The sequence below is a fragment of the Centroberyx gerrardi genome, chromosome 4 (genome assembly GCF_048128805.1).
Source record: "Centroberyx gerrardi isolate f3 chromosome 4, fCenGer3.hap1.cur.20231027, whole genome shotgun sequence".
Lineage (NCBI taxonomy): Eukaryota > Metazoa > Chordata > Actinopteri > Beryciformes > Berycidae > Centroberyx > Centroberyx gerrardi.
The window spans coordinates 16350657-16375528 of NC_136000.1; the positions used below are offsets into that span (position 1 = coordinate 16350657).

Here is a 24872-nt window from a genome sequence, read left to right on the forward strand (position 1 = left end):
GCCACACACAATAGAGCTGTTGCACAAGTGCAGCACAATCAAGACTCTCTGGTAGATGAAAAGTACACAAAATGGCCATCCGCAATCAGGCAGCCGAGACGACCTAGACAAGAAGTGCAGGGGCCTCGCAACTTAGGAGAGACTCCATTCCAGCAGCCTACACAGGGCAAGTCTGAACTTGTTTTTACAAATCTGTCAGTCCCGGCTTTGAACAGTCATCCTGACCTATCCTAGCACTGCTAGGCATGAGAGAAATGCCTCACCCCGCTCAGAGCACCGGTTGGATGTTTTCTCACTCACACTCTCATGTGATTCTTGTCGCAAACCAACATTGCACATAAAGTATTATTTGCTTTACTTTGTTTTAATGCACATAATACCGGTGTGGGTGTGAATTGGCAGACATATTTGTAAACCTGGTGGACCTGGCAAAGCAATAAGTCAATGTTTGAGGGGGTTGGAGGGGTTGGTCTGTCTTGAAATGAAATAAATGTGATCACATCAAGGCTGGAAATGGCGAAGAGTGTGTGAAGCCTTCCAGAGGCAGAGGAGTAACTAGAGATAACACGAGTAACACAAGCTAAAGAGGGCTGAGAAGCCTCACATCAAAAGGAGGAAATAATGACAGGAATGATGACAGAGAGGAGGGCGGGAGAGGACGAGTGAAAGGGAGAAGGGGAATGAGAGTGTGTGTGTGTGTGTGTGTGTGTGTGGGGGAGGGCGCTGTCTGATGGACTCTAACAGGAGGCTTGAGGATGTCTATATGTTTATGTTGTAAGGCGGCCGAGCCCCAGCCCGTGTGCATTGACAGCGTCCAGACAGAATGCCTTTATCAGAGCTTCATGAAGCGGCCCATGGGAACACTCTGTCTGCCAGCACAGAGAGACTCCCCACCGTCAGGCCCGGTCTCCTCCACGAAAGGCGCAGGAAGAGAGCAATTCCCACACTAGCGGAGCCTCCCCCATCGGGCTCAGATCTGGACGGACGCTGGAGGTTCGGCACTCTCCAAAAAAGGAAAAACTATCTCAAATATGCTTTCTGTGAGATAGCTAAAGAGATTAACGTCTCGTGGTCTCATTGTGGGGAGCGGGGAGTACTGGCCTTTATGCATCATCTTACCACACACTGCTGCATGGGGGCCAGAGCAAACCTTCAACCCCTGCGTAATGTTCATGCGGGTCCTTTACTCCACATTAGGTGTTAATTGAGCTCTTTATCCTAAGTTTTCATTGAAAGCAGGGAACACTGTGTGTGCCTGCTAAAAGCCATTAAAATCCATGTCGGTGAGCTCCTGATGGACCCAGAGAGCCACGCATGGAGAAATGATAGCTCACTAGATATGGAGACGCATCAGTTAGGCTCAGATTCCCTTTCATATTTCCATTTAAACTTGTTTAAGGGACCCAATTACATGAATTAGAATTCAAATCTAATAAGAGATATGAACCATTATTTAACTGCAACGGATACACATGCAAGGTAAATTTAGCCAGAAATACAGCTCAGGCAGAAAAAAAGAGAAAACACAGTGGCTTTCATTTCTAAGGGAAAAACAGACCAATAGATGTACTCTGAAGTATGCATCAAGAGGCTCAGCTCTCATGATTATCATTATTCATCTCCTTTAAGATTCTTGAAATCCTCCATCTCCTTAGCGACCAACACTGAAGTCCTTCCTACATTAATCATTTGATGATATTCTTTATCTTTGTTCATTTCTCTTTTCAGCCTGTACAAGAGTGCATAATTCTCCTAGAAAACAAAAATAAATAAAACAGCTCCCTGTGAAATGGAAAGGGATTGGTAAACTGGGGATGGACTACATGAATCCTAAATGTCTACTGATTAGAAAACCTGTGTCAAATCATATTCTCATTTCAGATAAAATTGTAAAAGCTTCCTTTTAAGGTGCCGTAATGGAGAACAAATTTGATCTCCTGCACAAAGGTAAACATACTCTCCCAGGCATGTGGGGCATTATCAAAAGCTGGAAAAAGCTCATTTAGCGTCATTTTAATTAGAATAAACGGTGCCAAATTTGAATATTCAGCCGAAGCTTGACTGAATATTTTCTAGTGACTTTTTTTTTTTTTCCGACAAAGACAAGAAGCACATGTAATTGAAAAACACCTGTGTTCCTGGGAAATCATCTCACACGGTACGATAAAGAGCTAACAAACAAATTGATGCACAACACAAAAAGCTCTTGGAGGCTTTTATGTGTTAGTGGGTCCATGTGCCGTCGCTCTGGTAATGCACGCCGCAGATTATGACATGGGCAGTCTGTCTGACTGGTGCTCTCAAGGAGACCCAGCGGTGACTGTGGTCTATGGGGTGAGAGATAGAGTAACCCCCCCCCCCCCCCCCCCCAGCTCAGTCTAGCGCCCCCCTCCTCCCCTGCCCCCCTGCCTCCCCGACCCCCCCTCCCAACTCCCCTGGGCTGGGCTACGGGAGCAACTCTACCCCGGACCAGCCCTGCCAGCCGGGGGCAATGGAAGGGCTGTTTCATCTTCCCACATTCATTTGTATTGGAGATCTATGGACTTGTTTTGCCTCTCTGTTTCTTTATGTTATGATTAAATATTGTCTATCTGCACAATTGATACCTAAGGCCAAAGGGAAGTCACTTTGCCCACACATAATTTGTAAGCTGTCTCTTTCCCTGAGGACAGATTTGTTCACAGGGAGAGGATCTGTTCTGTATTATCCTGCTGTAACACTGCCTTGCCTTTCGTCTCTCTTTAACGTCATGCCTTCACATTCTTGGTGCTCTGTCTGAGGTTTACATATTTCCTTCCTCAAGGGGAAAAAAGGGGGATAAAAACATATTTGAGTGGTAATCATAACCTTCTCAGAGGGAAAAGCCTTTATTCACATGTTAGAGAAAAGACTAGGGAAAAAAGCAAAGCCTTTGAAGTCATCAAATTTAACACTGATCACTCTTTAACCCCAAATATTTTTAAAGAAGACTTTGATAGGAGGTGTAAAGCTACACTGCTTGATCTAACTGCATGATATCACATTCAAGTGACAGCAAGACCATAACAAGACTTTCAAATAAGCCACTTTAAATTAAAGCTGACAGCTTAAAACAAACATGGGTGACTGCTTAATTAGTAAATGAAAGGAGATATTTCATTTCCTCTGAGTGTGAAAGGGCTTAGGAGGCTCATGGAAAACCTTTCAAAAAGCTTTAAGAGGCCAATGCTGAGTTCTGAAACACACGCAGGGTTTTCAGAAATTCTTAAACCATTTTGAAAATATTGCTATTTCTCAAACTACAGTAAGAGTAAAAAAGCAAAAACACTTCTATTATTTATAGAGGGGTTTTGCAGTAGTGTAAAGACACTGGTAATAATGATTCTATGAAGGGGTGACATTATTAAATTCGGTGCATAAAGGCAGTCCTGCCCGATTCAATATTCATAAAAAACATTGAATTCCCTGTATCAGTGCTGTTTGTTTAAGCACCAGGTTGCCTGTTCCTATAGCGATGATGGCAAGTGCCGCTTCCCACTCGGTGTGTGCACACATATCATGCGAGTTTCATCCGTGAATTAGCCCATCCTTTCAGACAGGATTTGGTGGATGGGCCTGTGTTTTTAAAAGAAGCTGGCTTTCTCCGTAGCCCCGGGTCATCACAGCAGAATATATTGAGCACATTATGGATATGAATCCTGGGCCTAGACACGCAGCACAAGGGTCACTGCTTGGAGGCTTTGCGTTAGTTCCACACTTCATTGCCATAAAGCAATAATACACATCCCTGTTAACTCTTCCTTCTTCATAGAAAACAGTGGGATGAGTGTAATTGAATATGTGCTGTGGGGGAAGTACAATTTTCAGGGTACTTTAAAATTTGTTGTAGTAATAATACTATCCCATTGAGATATATTACTAAAAGAAATGACAGTGTTGATTTCTTACAAATGAACAACTGTGAAAATGATTGATAACCTTTTGAATTAAGAATAGTTTTATTGCTGTGTTATTGCACTTAGCTTGATTTGTTCTGGTAGTAAAAGGTCATTCTCAATGTAACCATTCCATTTAGACAAGTCTGGTACAAATATCTACTGATATTATCCCCAACAGCTGCACAAACCTCAATTAATGATACAGTTTAAAGTTGATTTATAGATTTTTTCAAAGGGCTGGGATATCGCAGCAGAGTGCATTTGCAGAGTGACACTGAATACCCAGAGGAATAGGATAAAGTGCTGAATGGAGAAGTGTGTGTTCACATGCTATTACTGTTTCATAGATGTTGTCCTCATTTGGGATGCATGAAAATATTCTATTCTTGGGTAGAAGTGAGCTTCTGAGAAATATTTGTCATTGTAACTTTGCAAAAGTCCCAACTAGAACTTGTATGACGTCTTTACTTTGGTAGAATAATTTGTACTTTTTAACAAGCAAATGTCCATGCGTACAAGAACAGTAATCTGTGGCATTTGCTGACCCAAATATTTGTAACCACCAACAGCATCCAGACGTTTTTGTTTGATTTAACCTTGGTTATTCAGAAAGAAATATTAGGAGGGTTATATTATATATATATTTTTTATATGATTTTCAGACAAAGTGTTCAGTAGCAGCACTATGAAATTTTGGAACTGTTAACTGTTAACTGAAATGTTAATGATAAAATATTTATTAAAACTAAAAAGTGTTGTTAATGCTCTACCAAAACATATTATCCCTTAAAACGGTGGAAAGAGACAAGATAAAATACCTTCTCATCTTCTTCTTCATCATCAGCCATGCTCATGTTCACCTAAGAGAGAATAAAGGGTAGAGGGTGATTTCAAATGAACGGGACATGTGGGCACTGGAGCATTTTTAACAAACACCTAGTAATGAAATTTTCTTCGAGTACATTCACCCCTATTGGGAGAGGCCTGTTTCCATAGAGACTGCATCACAGGGGTGACCTCACACAAAAGGAGAGGTGAAAGAGGGCCTTCCTCACAAGAGCACTGTCACACCAAAGCAATCTCATTTCTCCACAACATAAGCACACAGAAAAACAGAAAGGGGAAAGAGAAAAAAAAACATTTAATTTGGATGCTGTTGCCTAGATCACTTTATATCAAGTCATCCCTGACCCCGCTGCGGTGCACACTGTGACATTGCCTGGGAACAGAGCTGTGTCATTGCCGGCCAGAGGGTCACACAGAGGTGACAGAGTCTCCACACTGGATATGAGGGTGAGCCTGGGCTTTAACATTGCCCAGGGACGGCATCTTTGCCAGCAGCCATAAACACAATCACTGGGCTGGGGATGTTGCTCCGGGGAGGGCGTGTGAGCAGGCCAGGCCCCTAGCTGGCCGATGAGATGGCTTACAACACAGTGAAATTGGGGGGCAGTCAGAAGTGTGAACAGCATTAACCTTCACAGACATGTGTAGGGCAAACATATTTCCATAACAGTAGATAGAGAGGAGATAGTGGCATGTTCTGCAGAGGGCTGCGGCGCTGCCTTTACAAATGTAGTGCAGCTATACCAATACATTATATACATACAATTGCAGTAATTTAATTTTAACGGCATTTTGCTGCTTGATGATTCGTCGGGCCTCTGGAGACACTGTAGAAACTAGTCTAACCAGCTCTATAACATGCAGAATTGTGCCACTATCAACCCTAGTGTGCCATGCATTTAATTTAACAGCTCCCATGTGTTTCAAAAAAATATAGTAGTAATAATTCCATTGTAATATACCGTAGATGTGTAAGCGTAACAGTTTTAAGATGACATATAAATAGAAAACTGGCAAAATGTATTATACCCATAGCGTCTCAGCAGTGGTGGGTTAGCATACAGTACATGTTGGCGCTGTAACAACGTGCCTCTATAGATCTGTGTGGATGAACAGCGCACGTCACTCACCAGGTCCTGGTTGGAGCTGGCCCTCCCTTTGCTGAGCTGGAAGTAGTTCCAGCCGACGAGCAGAAGCAGGAAGAGGGGCAGCATGAAGAGCTCCCAGTGCCACACCGTCACCAGGAAGATCTGAGGAGACAGGACGTGACAGTATAGAGCATAGCACATCACACACCCTCGCCCCCCTCTCAAATCTCAACAAGCCTCTTCCCACAGCAAAATCTATAATGGTTTTTACCCCCCCCCCCCCCCATCCCAAATCTCATGAAAAGCACTACAGACTGTAAACCCACTGAGATCTGCAGCCGATGGCAACAGATTTCGCTCTTAGTGGTTTGAAAGTAACAGACATTTGGGGACAACTTTTAATATCTTCAAATCCTATTTATATGCACCAATAACACAGCGCTGGCAAAGTGCCTTACTGCTGAACAGAAAGTATGACATGGGTAGGCATGGTATGCTGTCTTTTAACTAGCACATCAAATCCTCTTAGACTCGGAGGCAGCGAGGCTCTCTGACTATGCACATATGGCAACTGGAGGAGCATTTGCAACATTTACCCCCTCCATGGCGATGATACTGAGAAAAGCCAAGACCCCTGGTAGAAATAAGATGGATCACACTGAATGCGTAATCCCTCATAATTCTGTAAAGGAGTGGTGCTAAGCACGTTGCACAACACCCACTGCATTTCACAGCAGAGCACTAATTGGTCGGCTGCATTTAAACCCATTTAGTGACAGCCTAATGAGTCTGTCTCCAACTGAAATTATCAGGAATGTGTGAGGAGGATCACACCAGAAGGTTGACAGGAATGAAATAAAAACGTCCCCCACAGCAAGTTGAATCTTAAAATCTATTATAGTGTGATTATGTGCCAATACATCCAACATATGGTCCTCTCTCATTTAGCGCATATACTGTATAGAATGTGCGTTCTTTGTCATAATTTATATTCTACATTTTCTATAAGTACTGCATCATTTGTATCAGTTACATTCTTTGTAATTAATTCACCAAGTTTTTATTCTTTGGCAAAGTTTGTTTGTTTCAAAACTTTGAGCATCACTGCTATGCTAAACCACTGCTGGTGTGTGATAGCACAGTGCAGTCTGGGCTCAAAGAGCTGGAGGCTGCTTGGAGTAGGAACAATATGTTAGAGTTAAGCCTGAGACAGGATGTGAAGCACTGGGGCCTTCAGGCCTCAATAGCAGGCCTGTGAACAGCAGGCTGCTCCTGTCATAGCAACCATGCAGAGTCCGTGCATGTTGCTCTGGGGGCCAGCCTACCTACTGCCACACCAGGCCTAGGTTCAAACGGCCACCAGGGAAACGTGAACCATGAGTAATGCACGCAACACTGTGGCCCGACTGCCTTAGGCTTCGCCACTGTACCGCTTGTTATCCTTCAATACAATCTGGGAGATGGTGGGTGAACAAAAGCAACGCGCAGAAACACGGCGGGACGACCAAGATGTAAAGAAATAATATGAACAATATGTTATTGTTATTTTCCTATAACAGCTCATTTGAATTATACAGCCGCAAACTAGAGCTGGTGGGGAAAAAAAGGTAAACAATGAATATGCATGATTGGTAGCTGCAGTGCATCTCCTCTCGGTTATGAATAACCTACGTCATATGTTGTCACCTCAGTTCCCATGAGGCTATTCTAAAGCGACGCTCTCCTCACCCCAGAGGAATTCAGCTGGCTGGTGGACAGGTAGCCTGTCATATCCCCAGCATTCTCATAAAAAAGGAAAAAGAAAGGGGGGAAAATGTGCCTGGAAACTGACATGAGCCCAGCAGGAATGTTGAACCTCCTTGCCCTCCCTGCAAAAGCTGCTACATTAACCACTAAAGTCTAATTGCTTGGTCTCTGTCTCCCTGTGCAAGTCAACAGAGGGAGCCAATTCATTTCCGCCCAGGGAGCCGGCAGAGAGAATCTGTCACAGGTATTCATAATCGCCCACTAATGCAAATTTCTGCTCACCGCGTTCTGGCTCAGTGGACAAGATAAAAGCCTACAGAAATACAATGCCTTGTGTCTAAACTGAGTGCTTAAATGAGGGTATAAACCAAAACTGTCAGAAATAGCTTCTCAATTCCTCCCTCATGGTATGTCAGCCCATGTGTGCAGGATTTACATGCTTTTTTTTTTAACACTAATAAAAACGTTAGAGAGAAACATCTGGGAAAAGCTCTCAGATTCCTTCACTCAGGTGCACAGACTGAGACTTTGCCGTCAGATATCCCTCAGTAATGAGCAGAGGCAGGACTATACCTTTCCCTTGTCTCCTCACATTCTCCAGAGCTTCTGTGAAATGGAGACGGAACTAATTCCCCGCTAAGTGGTTTATGTTTTATTAGCAAGCAGCTGAGTGATTAAAGGACGTGTCGGACAAAGTGCAACCTTTCAAGCGTAAGTGTAAATTTGTATAGAAAATAATCCACATTTTAATTGCCGTCAAAGTTAGGCTCCATTTCTGTCTTGAGGGCCTGACTGCATTTTTTTCCTCCATCCGTCAACAAATTACACATGACAAGTAAAACCTTAAACCTTTAAACACTACAATGCTAATATGTTACATGGGTGGTAAAGCAGTCATTTATTTAACCAAAAGGACATAAAGCAACAAACAAAAGCAGGGGAGGCAATAATTAATGATATACCTTGAGCATTTAGGTTTACACACAGCAGAATTGGATAATGAACGACTTGTAATTGAACAAGTGTTAGTATGTATGTCTGGGAGGAGTGTTTCTAATGTAGGAAACCTCCCTTGACAAACACCATTTAGCTGAAAAATGTCTGTATGATTATGCACGGGGTGTCCAGGGGGAAAAAAAAAAGAATGAATTAATAAAACTATTAGCGCACGGTGGAGTAGGTGATGGAGATGCACTCTCCTTAGCCACCTGTAAGCGCCTGGAGAAGGGGCAACCCTGGGCAGAGCAATTCTGCCAGCAGGGTTAAGAACAGCCTGACAGATTTGTTTTATAGTGCCATTAATATGATTCCACTAAATGCATTCTGCGCCTTCTCATGCAGATCCCCTGGCCAGCAGAATCCAGCACCTAATAATAAAGCACTCAGCGATTAAAAGTGTGAATAAAATAACTTAAAGCTGAGCAAGCATGGCAGCTCCCACCACCCACACTCTCCCAGGAGGGGGAGAGATCGTAGCAGGAACAAAGGGACAAAGACACCCTCACTAAGAGTTTCTACCATCCTGTAAATTGATTAATAGAGGAGGGGGTGGCCGAGTCTACCAACCCAAACTACTGACTGGCAGACTTAACACCAGACTGCAAGGCTGCCAAACACTCTCCTTATACACTACAGCAGACAAGGGGCCGTAAATACAGGCATCACATAACAGCATAGCAGACATAATACTGCGGATGAGCCAAATTAGTGTAATGTTATAGCATATGGGGCCATACAATTACATTACCGGTGCTGTAAAAAAAAAAACATAACAAAGTGAAAACTCTCTTTCCCCTATCCTTTATTATGCAGTAGATTTTAAAAAATACCCGTATTTTTTTAAAACTATCCACAGTCCAAAAACAGAGAGGATTTAATCTTGGCTGTATCTACACTATTTCTCTTCAGTTGCACTCCACTTGGAAAGCTAAACAAAGCGAGGAGAGCGCCAGCCAGCATTATGAGGGTCAGTCATGGGGGCTGTGGATGGATGCCAGATTACGTGAACATATACTGAAAGAGTTTAACAAGACTGACTACAGGCTGCAGGGTTTGTGTATGTGTGTGTTTGTGTATGTGTGTGTGTGTGTGTGTGTGTGTGAGAGAGAGAGAGAGAGAGAGAGAGAGAGAGAGAGAAAGAGAGAGAATCTATGTGTGTGCATACACAGACACAGAAGTATGTGGAATATAGCAAAAAATACAAAAAATATAATAATAAATAAAAAGCGGGTACAAAATCTTGCACAGTCTTCGCTCTGATATAGATGTACTTTTTCTGGGTGAAATCAAGGGCAGCAAAAATTAATCTGCATTACTTCCTCAATTAAAATACAAAAAAGAGATTAATAATGAATCAAAGGCGCAAGTGGCAGCTCAGCTCGCGCAGGTTTTTTTTTTTTTTTTTTTTTTTTTTTGGAACAGAGTCTGGCTGAGGGCTTATGTTGGGGACGGCAGCGGCAGGCTTTAAAGTAGCTGTAAACGCAGAGCAATGAGACATGTAATTTGTGGTGAGCTTGGGCCAGTGTGGGGACAGGCTTTCAGGGGGTGTCGGAGGCAGAGGAAGCACAGATAAGATTTCTCTTCGGGGCAGGTAGAGTGTGTGGGCAGCCGTGGCGCTCTGAGCTAACGCTGAATAAATATTTCACATACGCTCAGCTCAAGTCTTATCGACTGGGGAGAGAGAGGGAGAGGGAGAGGGAGAGAGAGGAAGAGGGGGAGAAAGAGAGAGAGGCTGCATTCTACTGAGAGCAATAAAATGGGGAATCTCATCTCCCTCTTGAGCGGGGCTAAATCAGCTGTAGCAGCTCTGGAGTACAATGCAATTTACAATTCTTTTTTCTTTTTTTTTTAAATCAAATACTGATATACAAGCCTTGATATTTACTTAGTTACCGAGTTAGTTAGGTAGCTAGTTTTGTGCTTGTTTTTTTTCTCTCATCAATAGCTTCACATTTAAATGAAAACCATACACAAGAAAAAAGTATAGATTTTAGTAATAAATCCATACCTAAATATAACCGTAAACATCTATATTCCTAAACTAATTTCAAAACTAAACAATAAAAAAATAGTATAACATAGTGTACTTCTCATCTAATTTGAGTGAATTAAGTGTTGACTAATTATTCTGAGTGGTAAACAGAAGGTTAGCCGCTGGAGAATGATAAGAAAACGCCGCAGCTTGTACGGATGCATGCGGAGTGCAGTGCAATAGTGATAGCAGGCTCTTTATCAAAGCGCCGAGGAAGAGCAGCCGTGCGAGGCAAAGCATTAGCATTTGCTCAGAGGGCCAGCGCTGGCCGTTGTCTCCCCGCCTGTCTGACACATGCCAGGGCCAGAGCAGCGGCAGTGCGGGGCCGGAGCGGGGCGGTCAGCGGGGGCCCTGTGGTGCCTGTCAGTGGCGGCTACTCTGACCCCGCGCTCCGGCACTGGCCACGAGTGTTTAATCCGTGTCGGGAGCGTTAACACTGAGCGACCTCCTGGGTGACAGATCTGCCATGCGAGCCTTTTCCCCCGAGGAGGCGGGGAGGGAGTGGCGTGGACTCTCTCTCCCTGTCAGCTCGGCTCACACGCACGTTAACGTGCCGGGGCCGAGACCGGCCCCACAACAGCCACACACAGGGGCGGACAGGTCGCCGGCTCAGCTGCCTGGGGAGAGGTGTCCTCTGTGACTGGGAAGGTGGCGAGTGTGTTAGAGGCAGTCATTACGATACGGCACACACAATGGGGTTAAACACAGAGCACACTTCATCTAGGCTGGAAATAAGCACAATATAAAACACAGTGCAACAGAGGCACAGAGTAAACCGTGCTGCTGAAGTGACAACACTTTTAGTGCAGTAGGCTATTATTCATCTGAAGCCACTTTATTTGTTTAGAAATTACCTTGCGCTACTTTATAACACTGAGTGAAAGTGAGTTAGGTTGGATTAAATTGAATCAAATGTGTCCATGTCCTAAAACATACATACATATTTAAAATGGGCATGGTTTTACAGCCCTAATGAGGTGAATATTAACAGACAAAGCTTGTTAATCCCACTAATGTGGGGACATGCTTCAAGGTTACATACTGGTGCATCCAGCTAGCCTCAAGAGCTATCAGCTGACACATAGCCATTCAGGGTAGCTAAATAATAACACTATGTCAAATTAGAGCAGTTTGCAGGTACTCATAGCCTATCATTTAATAATTAATAGATCTCGGACTATTTTCAAAACCATGAATACACACACACACACACATCACCATCGCTGCCATTTTTTTTTTTTTATCCTAGACACATTCCCACTGCATGCTCTGTGAGAACTCCCACAGCCATGGAGATGGAGAGCATAACCCCCATGAGACTGAAGAAACCCACTCCTTTAAGGCCTCCAACTTTTTCAAACAGAGAGAAAACAGATGCAAAGCAGAAACAAGAAGACAATTCACAGGCGCACACACACACACACACACACACACACACACACACTGCTCTCTCGCTGCTCTCACAAAAAGCACGGCCGCGCTGCATTGCAGTAAACCCCCAAACGGGCAGATCCAAGACCCACAAAACATCTCATTTTCAGGGACAGTGTTAACAAGAACAATTATGACAACTCTGATTATGGCTTTGATCTTGGCTGTGCTGGTGTTCTGGTTAATGGCCCCAACTGCCACGGCTCTACACAGGTGGTCTCCTGAGACCTCTGGAGCCAGATCTGACCCTGTCCTGCCCTCATCTGGGGAGACGATGATTCTATCAGCCCAAAAAAAAAGAGTCCGTTGCAGCTGCCAACTGTGTTTACAGCTGCACCGCATCAAACATTCATCAAATGCCATCTTTACAGTCTGTGATGTGAGGCAATCAGCATTTCACAGGCTGTCAAATGATGTCTAAAGCGGTTGCTACCTGGCAGTGTCAAAAAGAAAATGGTTCAAATACTCACATAAGGTATACAGGTTTCTTTCTAGTCTAACTCCTGACAGATGAGGTACCTCATATGTTAAAATATTAATTCTACTTAAATACTTAAAGCGGTCTAATGACAGCAAAGCTCAAAATCAGCTTTCAAGTGTAAATGATCCCTTTTCTTTTTTTAACTTTCATCCATTTCATCTAAATCAAAATTGTTCTCAACTTTAAACTTCTGAAACAGATTAATTTGGCTGGCTAATACATGCTCATTTAGCTTTTTTTTTTTTCTTCTTCTTCTTTTTTTTTTTTTTTTTCTTGGGGAGAAACTTGTGTCTCTCGGTCTAATGCACAGAATGGAGGATTTCACTCCAAGTTGTTCCCACGAATGGTTCCTGTTGGGAAAAGTAACTGATCTCCTCAGCGCCTCCGTTCACATTTCCAGCAGTGCTATAGCTCCATCTACAGGTCCCATCCTTGTCTGCAGCAAAGAACTCTGGGTGACCCCTCTGCAGTCACTGCTGATGTATAGCACATTCATCTCGCTCAGTCTTAGTGAAAAGCACATCTAAAGGCCGTTATTTTATGAAGATTTTAGCTGTCACATTTTCTCTCTCTCAGAGAAAGGAACATGCTGTTGTCAAACTCTTGAAAAGCGCAGATCCTAGGCTCATTACTGTAGCATAAACAAGCAGAGAAAAAAAAATTCCAAATTTCTTGTTTGTATTTCCTTTCACTGATGAAGATGTTTATGAGGATTTGCCAGAACTTTGTTTAAATGCGTGAGAAAGATTTTTCTTTTTTTTTACATTACCTAATTAGAAAGGCACTATTTTAAAACTGCAACCCATGGGTGGAAAATCGAAGGCAACTTCAAACAGTATGGACTCTGCTTGCTGAGGAGATTGCACAATCAAAACAAGTAACCTCCAGCACCCGCAAACAATGACAATACTGCAAGACTTTCCATTCTTTACAGATTTTCCTCTCACACAATAATACTCAATGGCAGCATAGTGCCAAATGAGCCATCAATCTGGAACTCATCACTGTGCATGCCCAATTTATATCTTCCTGAATGCACAGTTTCTGATTGCCACTCATGAGAGGAAAAGTTATCTTGCTATGAGAATGCGGAGAAGTCTCCAAAAAATTCATCCATTTCTTTCTTTTTTTTTTCTTTTTTATTACATTCCCATCCACTTGGCTAACGTGAAACAGACCAATGATCTCTCACGCAAAATTTGAATATCTTACACACCACGCACCAACAACCACTTCATAATGCATACATGAATCTACATAAACAGGATAGAAATATAGACTGCATGCTGTGCAGAGGTCAGAGAATTGGCCTGCGGGACTGAGTGATATAATGGCTAAGTATTCCTGGTAAAGCACTACGGAGGCATCCCGCAGTCCCAGTAGAAACCACAGCAGCGGTAATGCATTACAGGATGTATATGGTGTAAAACGGTAGGACTGGTCTGCCTGCTTGATAAATAATGTATTGTAATGTATATTAAAGCTAGACCCACCGCTGCAGCGGTTCCTACCGGCATACCCCGAGAAGCCTTGCGCTGCCTGCCACTGTAGAAAAGAGCAGACACTAGTGGTATAATTATGCACATCTGAGAGGCAAGCAGAGGCCATCTGTCAATGTCTGAATCAGTTACCTTATTACCACTGCCTAAAGATATAAATATAGGAGTGGGAGCTGCTTTCATTAAGGCGCATGGTGGCATGCTGCTTCAGACAGCTCCGAACACTAACTTAATTGCAAATGATGACTTGGAGGAGGAGGAGTGGCTGTGCTGTGGCCGGGCAGGGGCAATAGTGTGTGTAGTGGCATGGCACCAGGCTTGTAATGAGAGCCAGTCAAGGCCTTGTGGCTGCCCTCTCCTTTCACACGTCTGTCTGTTTGCAGCCTAATTCAGGAGTTTTTTCCTTTCGCTATCAATCACGGGAAATATTCGTATGCGATTTACATGTTTGGCTGTGCTGTTGCTCGTTGGGAGTGTAATAAATCATTGAAAACGAGAACCTTTCGCTCGTTGAACTCTCAGTCTGCTGATGAGTGGGTGATGAACACGCAGCGGCTGATTCACTCTCTCTTTGGGCGATTCTCACCATGCACCTTCGACACTTACACTATTTGAAGCACACCTCGTCGCAGACAAAGGCATACTCCAACTAGTGTTACTGTCTGCTTTTAAAAATAACAACCGGTGTGCTGGTGTTTAGTCTGAAAACAGAGCCGTTTTTTTTTTTTTTCCAAACAGAAAGACAGGAGCATGGCAAAGCAGCTATAGTTAAAGTACACATCGCAAGAATTATTCACTTCGCTAACAAGGAGCACATGACATACACCTGACGAAACGTGAGGTAATTTCATCACTGGGAGCCATTAGACTACAGTAACGCTGATCATGATCAAAATCGCGTGTGTGAGAGAGTCAATCCTTCTCCTTCCTTCTAAGATCTCTATTTGTGTGCTGCACTCCTAAACAGCAGGTGGAGTGGAAGTGGAAATGAAAGATTAGAGTGTGCCACCACACACTCCCATCGCCTGCGGAGGATCTAATTATAGGTGGAAGAAGATGGCCCCATCCCGCTGACCTGTCACCTGTCAGCCTGCCTATCCTCCTGCTCTCCTGCCCATATCCCTGCCTGCCTGCCTCCAAGTCTCTCGCTATCTGCCTGCATACACTGCACCCTACCTAACTGTCTGCCTCTCTCTTTCTGCGCTCCAACTTTCTTTCCCAGATAGTAGCCTGCCTCCCACTCTATCCTTATACAATCGCACGCATTGTTCTCGATCTTCCTGTCTGTGTGTCCGCCTGCCTGTCTGTGTGCCTTGCTGTTCTAAAGGCTGTGATACATTGAGCCTGGCCATTGCCTGGGGGGATTTGCACCTCAGGATCAGTGAGAAGGGCTTATAGAATACACCAGGTATGAATTGCATGTCATCCTGAGACAGAGCAGACAGAAGAAAGGCGGTGAAAGAGGAGTTCTTCACACACCCTGTCTGTGACCGCTTCCTCACCCTGACACGGCGCTGGCAGGGCTTTCATGGCAAGTGTACGCTCTTAATCATGACATTACATGTGCTGTACGGAGGGGGATTCACAGGGTGATTTAAGATTATTTAAGCTTAGGACCTTAGATCACATACCCTCATTAAAAACAGCTAAACAGAGACATTTAAACAAGGTTCAAATCTCAGAGGCAGACTGTCACTCCTCCACCCAAGGAAGCCGAGACTGTGATCCTCCTTACACCGTCCCCCGGGTTACGAGGCTTTGCTAAGAAGTCAGATGTACAAACACCCAAGCCCCAGCCCTTCAAATACACTCTAATGTCATCAGAACTGAAGGAAAGCCAAGTGGGGTTTGATTTAAAGGATAAAGCACATCCATCACATACACATTGGAGGAAAACAGAAGGTAGCCATTGTTTTTCATGGGAAAAGGAGCAGCAGAGAGAGAAAATGGCTAAACCAAAGATAGTCTTCAACATCTAATTCACATAAAATGAAAGAGTTAAAACTGGGCTGCAGTGAAATGGGACAAAACTTGTTCGCCCCAAGGCTTAAAGCGAGTTCATTAACGTGAGGCAATGACTTACCAGAAAGGCTATTAGACTCCGTTGCGTGCTCTCCCACTGAAAACAGCTTTTAATGTACTGTAACGTGTACAGAACTGCTGTGCTGATTTTGCGAACCCGATATATATTCTGGGCAAGAACCTAATGGGAAATAATTGGAACAAAACACCAGTTAGTATCTTTTGATACTGGACATAATGTTTATGACTTTGCAATCAGGTTGATTCAGCTTTACAATCCCTTATTTGCTACTATGTAGTTTGATGTTTAAAGCCAATTAAACTAATTAGTTTGACTATGACCAATCCAAACTATGACCATGTGCAGCTTTGTTGTGGCCACTTTATTAGTGGGCTGTGAGGGGAACATTCTGGCATTTTTTTTGCTACTCTGGTTTCTATTATGTGTATTAGCATAATGTAGTGAATAACACTAAAATATCAATAGAAATAACCTTTTTGGAGAATTTTATGTTTTCCTCCATGAATTTTGTCTCCTTTGGTTGGAAGGATCTGACACCGGCTCTGACCTGGGAAAAGATGTAATGAAAAAAACAAACAAACAAAAACAAAACACTTGGTCTTAGCCTATACAGCAAACTATTGTATTAAAAACTCAGTATGCATCTAACAGAATCACCATATGATATGGAGAAGTTCCACTTTTCATATTTAGCTTGATCCTTACTTTGTTATAGATAACATCCAGCACCAGTGTGATCGTCCCTTTGGACAGCCTTCCCAAGTCTTCTTTCTTCAGGAACCGACAAACCTGCTGTCCATTCTGAACCTTTTGTATTAGGATTTGAAATACAATCTATAGCATCAGTAATCATCACAGGAAATTTTGTGGATGAGAAATTCAGGCCTTTACGAACTAAATCATATCACAGCGGTAACCTACTGGATGATCACAATCAAACTTACGGTCAGTAATGGGATCGCCACTTTCCCCAAAAAGTTTGAGGCTTTGTCTCCATTCCCATCAAGGACAGTGAACTCTATCACATCGTGGATGTCCTTGATTGGGCTGTAACATCAGATTAATACATAAGTTATCCACATTTATCTAAACAAAAAACAGCACATTTATTGTGGATGGTGATGGTATTTACTCACAATGTAAAGACTTTGTTCCACTCTGGATTGAGGGTCTTGTGGATTGTCTGAGTTTGAAGCCTGCTGTTACCGAGCTCAACAACACAGAAGGGGTCACTTTTTCCTGCAAATGACAAAGCCTTTTTATTATTTAATCTAAAAGGAAGGCCACAACCATGAGGAACACAATCAGAGAAGTGAATTTCTGCTCCACATTACCGTTGAGGTCTGCTGCTGGAAGATCTGTTGCCTTTATAACCTTGACCTGAAGGAAGCCGACCTCCGTCACACTCTTGTGTGAGTTCTTTAAGCACTGCAAAAAGGAATGTGATGAAGTCATCTTTATTTAAAACACTTTCTGTGAAGATGGTTGAAGTAATAATCTCCCACACAAAATTTTATTCTTAGTGCCCAAAATGTACCAGAATTATTTTGTTATTATTGAAATAATTGTCTGCCACTACTTCATAAAATCAATATAATTGCATTCCTTCTAACTGAATCAAGTGATATTAGAATCCTTAGTAAATCCTGAATATGGGATGGAAGATGGAAGATGGGCTGTTGGTGGTGACAGAAAAATCCTTATATTTATGCTAAAAAAAAATAAAAAAAACTATAAACACAACACACTGCACTCAATTTACTTGAGTTTACAGACGTGACTGGGTGCTGAATCCCTCAATATATGAACCAATAAATTGTGCGGCAAATAAATATACATAAAGGTGTGCTGTCCAGTAATATTTATAGAAAAGAAAAAAAACAAAAAACTAACAAATTTCTCCACGATTGCGTCTCTCTCATCAGGCTGCTCCAGCGGAGCTGTGTGGATGTCAGAGATGGAGACGCCGCAGCAGGGCCTCAGGGTGACCAGGAACACCAGCCGGCCCTTTCCTGGGTCCAGCACATGGGTGCAGAGCTGCCTCTCATTCACTGAAAGTCTGGATACGTCAATCTCAAACCTGAAACACATTAAGGGAAATAGCTCCATTGAAACACATCAAGTCTACTTGTCCTGTGGAGGAGCAAATGTGAGCAAAATTAACACTACCCAGCAGGACATACTCACATCCCCCATGATTCGTCACTCTTCCTCCCTCTCTTGGAGTACACCTCCACCTGCAGAGGTTCCTGGTTATCTCCAAACTGATTGAAGTCAAACTGCTCTCTCCACTGGGGATTGGCCTGAATGCATAGGTTCTGAGGGCGGTAAAGCCACAGATTCAGCACATACAGTAACATGGAAACACACACACACACGCACACACACACACACGTTGATGCAATGTCAGGTTTAATGCATTGTCAGACTGAGCAGCCCCTGCATGACAGGTGGATTAAGTCTTCATTCAGTCCAACCAGAACGAGGCAGGAGAGGAGAAGGAGAGGTTGGTGGTGTGTGTGTGTGTGTTTGTGTACGTGTGTCTATTTGTGTGTGTGTGTGCTTGTATGTGTACACCTCGGTAGCCACTCTGGGATTGTAAACACTGACAGCTTCCAATTAGAATCAGCTTTGTTCAACAAACAAACAAGCAGAGAGGAAAGCAGAGAGGTTTACAAAGAAATGACACGACAACACAAGACAAGTGCACCGTAGAATCATCAGGGGGGAGGCCAACAAGTAGAGGTAGATGAACAGGGCATGCTGGGTATGCAAATGAAGGCAGTGAAGCCCAGCACCTGAAGCACGGGGAGACGCGAGTGGCAGCCATGCCCAGTCTAATGAGCTGCCTCTGCCATGGCCCAGTGAGCCAAGGTGGAGGTGAGTCACTGACAGGCACCTGCTGAGAGAGAAGCGGGACGGAGAGAGATAGGGGCTGGGAAAAAAAGTCTTAGATGAAGTATGAAGAGTAAGACCTGAGAAGACATGAAAAAAAGACAGAGGAGCATGAGAAAAGGGAGTGTGGGAGAAGGAGTGAAAGAGAAAAACTAGTAAAGAACAAGGCCAACCTTGCTCTTGTACTTCTGATCACCCAGCCGGAAGCGGACGTAGATGTCCCCGTGGCCGTACTGCGGCAGGTCCTGTCCCTCCACCAAGGTGATACCGTACACCCCGGTCCACAACTGGTTCTTCAGCTGACTCTTCTGCGCCTCGGCTGTGCGCTGGGACGGTGTCACCGGCTGGACCTGGTTCTGTTGCGGGGCACAAATACACACAGACAGTTACAGTTTTTTTATACGTGGAAACCATGTGTGTGGAAGCTCTGCGCGCTCCACTCTGTTTACCTGCTCCTGCCTCAGCCTGGCACCTCATCATGTTCATAGAGTGCATGAAAGTAGGACAAGGGTTTACACTATACAGCACATCTCTGTTGGAGCACATTAGCACATCTCTACTGACAGGCAAGCCACACCACGGACGCTCCTGGAGAGAGAGGGAGAGAGGGACGTCAGCGAGCCGCCAGATGTCCCTGGCTGTGACAGTCCCACTCATCACTGGCTCCCAGACTGAGTGTGGGGAGGCAGGACACTTGGCATACTGCACTAGAGACAGCAGGCAGCAGTGAGTAATGATGCAAACCACATAGCTCTCTCATCAGCAAATTATGCATACATGCAGTATGTATGGCCAGCATATATGTTTACTGTATGTTGGCATATTCTTCCAATTTTAATTTCACCAGCAGAATGCAAAATCCTGGTGTACAAAAATGCCTAATCCTAAATCTTAAATCCTAAAGCGGAGCTAAGAAATTAACAAAAATGTTCTGCATATGAGAACTCTCTGGAATCAAGGACAGGCCCGGCAAATAATCCACTACTCCTGCCGTGTGTCACAGAGGGAGCGAGGGAGAGGGGCCTTGATATGTTTCCATGTGTTAGAGTTCCCGTGAGGCCGGGCGGTGATAGGCCAGGGCTGTAAAAACAAACAGCAGAGAGGTTGTGTAGGGCTGACTGTAATTAAAGAGCAGGACCGTAATCTGCTCTAGCCTCTTTGATTGCCCGGCTCCTTCGGCTGCCCCGGCCGACGCTGCTTCAAACAGCCCCGCTACGACTCCCCTGCCACTCCGGCCCCTCCTCTTCACTACGGGGTCACAACCCACATTGCCACCCAATCCGGAGGGGATCAAAGCACATCTCAGGGACCTGAATTAACATGGAATACCACAGGCACAGCCCTATAAATATCACCCCCTTCAAAAGAAGAGGAACAGAGGGAGTGGAGGAGCGATATAAAACAGGCCTCAGCCAAGTCATCCCAAGTGTTTATCTTGGACACATTTCTATCTCAGCGGCCAATAAAACAATTCCACTTAACTGTAAGTGGCCCCTAAAGAGAATCTATTCCTGGTCCTAAAAGGGCTGTGCGATTGCTTCCATATGGTGGGACAGCATGGGGACAAGCAGGACGAGCTCAGACCCAGGTCCATTTGGCTGGTACCTCGGCTCTGTCCATCCACAGCTGTGATATTACATCCTAACATCTGGGTTATTGCCCGCTATGCCTGGGAATTATCAGCCTTGCCGATCTTAGGCATCCCACACTGGCAACATGCCTCAAACAGCAGAGGCCCCCCTCCTCTCTCCCATACGCCCCCCTCCTGTTTGAAACACTATCACACAGCAGAGTTTTACTTAGGCACTTGCCATTCCCTGTCTCCGTGGTGGTAACACAGAGGGAGAAAACGATGTTCGGAAAGAGGGGGAGTGGAGCTGCAAGAGCTGTGTATTCAGCACCTCCAGGATAGGTGTTAAATGCAATAAGATATTGTACGTTTGTCAAAAATGAAATGAAAAAAAAAAAAAAAAATGGCATTGTTACATTGTTAAATTAGCACTGTGATTTAGGCAGCAGAACATTGTGTAGAGTCCCATCACACATTTCTGTCTCCCTCTGAGTCCCTTTAACCATCTGTAGTGGATAACCTACAATGTGTATGAAAATGGCTTCATTCCTTTGTCATCTAATATCAAATTGAGATTGTCTACTGGACCATCAAGAGACTGAACAGTGGCAGATGTAGTGACTATATAGGTGTGAATATAAACCCACAGCTACAATCACTGCAGTGCGAGTCCCAAACAGCAACCCTCCTATTTCACTCTGAATCTAATTACAGCTACAATATATTGAATACCGCTTGAAAAGAGATGGAACTTTGTTTACTACAAAACCCAATGCTGTAGTATAATACTCTAATCTAAGGGCTCTTTCAAGACAACATATTCTGTCAATATCAGTATTTTGACAAACTTTGATCACTGTGTAATATTGTTCAATACTTTTTTTTTTTTTTGCAGCAAATGATATACCACTGAATATAATATGCATTGCAAAAAAGGTTCGCTATAAAACCACAAAAGAAATAGGCTGTGCTGAAACCAAGGTTACACACAAAAGCTGGAGTCCTGGGCGTACACCTCATTCTTTGTTGCACTATAGTACAGTGAGCTACTGCCCCCTAGTGCTTCACATCAGGGAAACTGTAAGCACTAACATTAAAACGTCAATATTGCACACTGGCATAGTGATTTCATTTTGGATCAAATTTGGAAATGCAAATTTAAGAGCAGATGTGATGATATCAAAATCCATACCTTATTCTTCCTTGGTGGCCATCTCTGTAAATCAAAAAGAATCCAATCAGCACAAACAATCAAGGGAGAAGTAGAGAGAGAAAATTAGATCTGCAAAAGCTTCTGGCATCAGAAATACTCTTACAGGGCTTCTCTTGATGGTGGCATCTCTAAACATTAAGCAGATGTCAACGATGATGACTCCCATGTCGTCTTCCTTACTTTTCGGATCATCCAGACGCAGCTCCGTCTCATAGGTTCTTCGCAGAGACAGAAAGGCCACGAAAAAGATTAACACTGATGGCCACTTAAGGATATCCTAATAATAATCTATTACATTATATTTTATGCCATAAAAATGCACTACTCACTTGTATAATTCGAGATTTTTCAGGGCAATAGTGCTGGAACCCATGAACTCATCAGAGGTGCGATTTTTATCATAGACCTGCAACAAGATTACAGACATAATTAATTTGACATGTACATTATAGGCTCCTGTACAACACTTTTGCTGTAGACCAAAGCTGTTTATAAAAAGTTAGTTATCCATTTTTTTCACATAAGATACTGCACTGCCGTTCAAGCAGAGGTTTTTAGAACGAGTGAGAGGAGGCCTACCCGAACCTCGACGACATGCTCTCTGTCTCGCAGAGGGTGGGAGAAGGACTCGTTCCACCGCGGATTCAGGTTTTTATACACCACTTTGCTTTTGTAGAATTGTTTTCCTTCAAGTTTGAATTTCACATACGGATCACTTGTACCTAGAATGAACAAGGAAAAAAGAGCAGACCAACAAGACAATGAAGTATAGTGCGCAATTAACATAAAGTGTTACGTTAACATACGACCACGGTGTAAAAACACTGATCCCATAGCAATCTATGGTACAAATGAATTATCTAATGCAAACTCTGTTTATTTCACGCGGAACATATTGTCACTCTTAAAAACATACACGGTGCATGAGAACACACACATGCACACATATTATACACACCCTTCCCCCATGCTGGTTAAATCAAAGAGCTGCTGTGTGAGACTGAAATATGTGAGGAGGAGGTGCGCCCCACATCTACTGGCAAAAACAGAGGGATGTAGCTGTTTAATTGTGAAAGAGTAGAAACACTCGCCAGCATGAGGCAACCAGAAACCAAAATCTAGAAGCAACCAGTGTTAATCTCCCAAGCCTGTTAAGAAAGTCTGTCTGCGAGTGGGGTGGGGGTACGGGACTTCTTTGTCTCTGCCATGGCATGCAGATTGGCCAAAAAATGAAAGCCAGTCCCATGCCTTCATTTGTATAGGGGAATAAAGGGGTGCTTGAGAGAGCCTGCAGGGAGGCTTGAATCACATGACAAAGGCCCTGTGGGGATGGGCTGTCAGGCCTGTCAGCTCCCCACTCCAAATGAACATCTCGCAAAGGCAGGCAGGACCCACAGCAGCTCCGCCCTGCCAGCCTGTGACAGGGAAACCTCCAGGCAACTTGACAGGAGGAGAATGTGGCAGCTAGCAAGGAGAAAAGCTCTGGCATGACTGAGAACGGTGACGATGGAAATTAATGGGAAAAAAGGGGAGAACAAAAACCGAGGAGTGGGGGCTGGTGGCGTGGGTCCTTTCAGAATATGTAATGACAATGTATGCCATTGGTGAGTCTTTGGCACGGTGTTGATTGTTGGGCAAACAGTGGAGAGACAGGGGGCGTGTGGGGATTGCATCATCGTGGTGCCATCTTGTCAGGGAAAGTAAGGTCTCAACTAGCAGGGAGTAGGGCACTGGGCTTGGAGGATCTGCTGCCACCATGCAGGGGGGGAAAAAAACTTAATCATTCTGTGAGCAACATCCATTTACCATTCCTCTTTAAGATGACTTCCCAGTTCCACAGGAGCTAGTCCAAAAAACCAAAGCATATGTAGCCTAATGGTTTAAAAGTTAAATGAAATAAGACAGATCTAGCTTTTACATATTATCTCATATCACACATTTCTGCTAGGAAAATGCAGCCTAATGTCAGTCTAAAATGACCAGCATAAGCTAATCTTTGACTTTAAGTAAAATAGGTTACATAAATAGTCAGAAAATAGCCATAAATAGTCAGTAAATAGCGTTAGTGCCTGAGGTCATGAGGCCAAACATAATGCTACTCTAATACCGTGGTTCCACTTGTGGACACTCGAGGTCGCTGCTTTCCCAAAGTAAACCCTATAGGGTCTGTTGGGCCTCAGGGAAGGGTCAAGAGGAGCATGAAGAAAAGACAGATGGAGGTTTGTATTTGACACTTGCTCTCTCTCCCCTCTCTCTCTCTCTCTCTCTCTCTCTCTCTCCCTCTCTCTCTCACAGATCAATATCATAGAGTCATTGGGGACTCAATTCTCAAAAGAAAACTCAGTTAAGAATAACAATGGACTCAAATGTGTTAAAATCTATCTTTCACAGTCCATATCAGATTTACTATCTGGATTTAATAAATTTACCTCAGTATGGATTAAAATGTACCACTTTAAATCAAGCATGCTATACAATTACAATAATAAAGATATCTTACAATTTCAACACTCTAGAAGATGACAACTTATAATTACGGGTGAAAAATAAACGTGGAAATAGGATACGTGCGCTGCCCACACATAGCCAAAAATACACAGGTACTATTATCGAACTAAAATAATTCATTTTATAAAAATAAAAATAAAATAAAATAAAAAAGGTGTCAAAATCAGTCACAGTTTTGATTCTAGATTTACTCTACACAGCTGCATATAATGTATATTATAGCCATCTGAGTCAACAGCATTTCTTCTCCTTTTTTATGGAAAAGGAAGGAAGGGGAAAAGGGAAAAACTAAAAAATACAACAACATAATTTATACAAATATCTGTTGTGTTCTGTAATATGCTAGTTTAATCTCTTGTGAATGCCATGATAACTCTATTTACGTAAAATCTCCAATCTCCTTTGTTTCCAGAAAGCCCATCAGTTATGAAGTGAGGAGTTATGGACATTATATAATGAATCAAATGTTGGAATGCATCAGCTATCATTTCAACTGATATACCATTTCAGTGTCAACCTATTGAATGAGGTACAGTATATCAGCGACTTCTTGTAGAGGCCGTGGGTTCTTTTTTTGTTAGTCGTGATTGCCTTATTCTGGTC

The 24872-nt window shown here is 43.4% G+C and overlaps 1 protein-coding gene across 1 annotated transcript in view; it reads right to left on the reverse strand.

Moving 5' to 3' along the window:
* The window catches only part of mctp2a (multiple C2 domains, transmembrane 2a), a 34159-nt gene that overhangs the window by 5281 nt on the left and 4006 nt on the right, over positions 1-24872 (reverse strand). The window contains exons 5-19 of the mRNA XM_071927240.2: positions 22341-22483; positions 22091-22167; positions 21865-21979; positions 21741-21764; positions 19152-19334; positions 18271-18401; positions 17977-18163; positions 17418-17511; positions 17220-17322; positions 17028-17130; positions 16789-16890; positions 16556-16630; positions 16123-16242; positions 5894-6013; positions 4736-4777 (exon numbers count right to left, since the gene is read on the reverse strand). Coding sequence (XP_071783341.2) covers positions 4736-4777; positions 5894-6013; positions 16123-16242; positions 16556-16630; positions 16789-16890; positions 17028-17130; positions 17220-17322; positions 17418-17511; positions 17977-18163; positions 18271-18401; positions 19152-19334; positions 21741-21764; positions 21865-21979; positions 22091-22167; positions 22341-22483 — 1619 coding nt within the window. The remainder of the gene's footprint in view (positions 1-4735; positions 4778-5893; positions 6014-16122; positions 16243-16555; positions 16631-16788; positions 16891-17027; positions 17131-17219; positions 17323-17417; positions 17512-17976; positions 18164-18270; positions 18402-19151; positions 19335-21740; positions 21765-21864; positions 21980-22090; positions 22168-22340; positions 22484-24872) is intronic.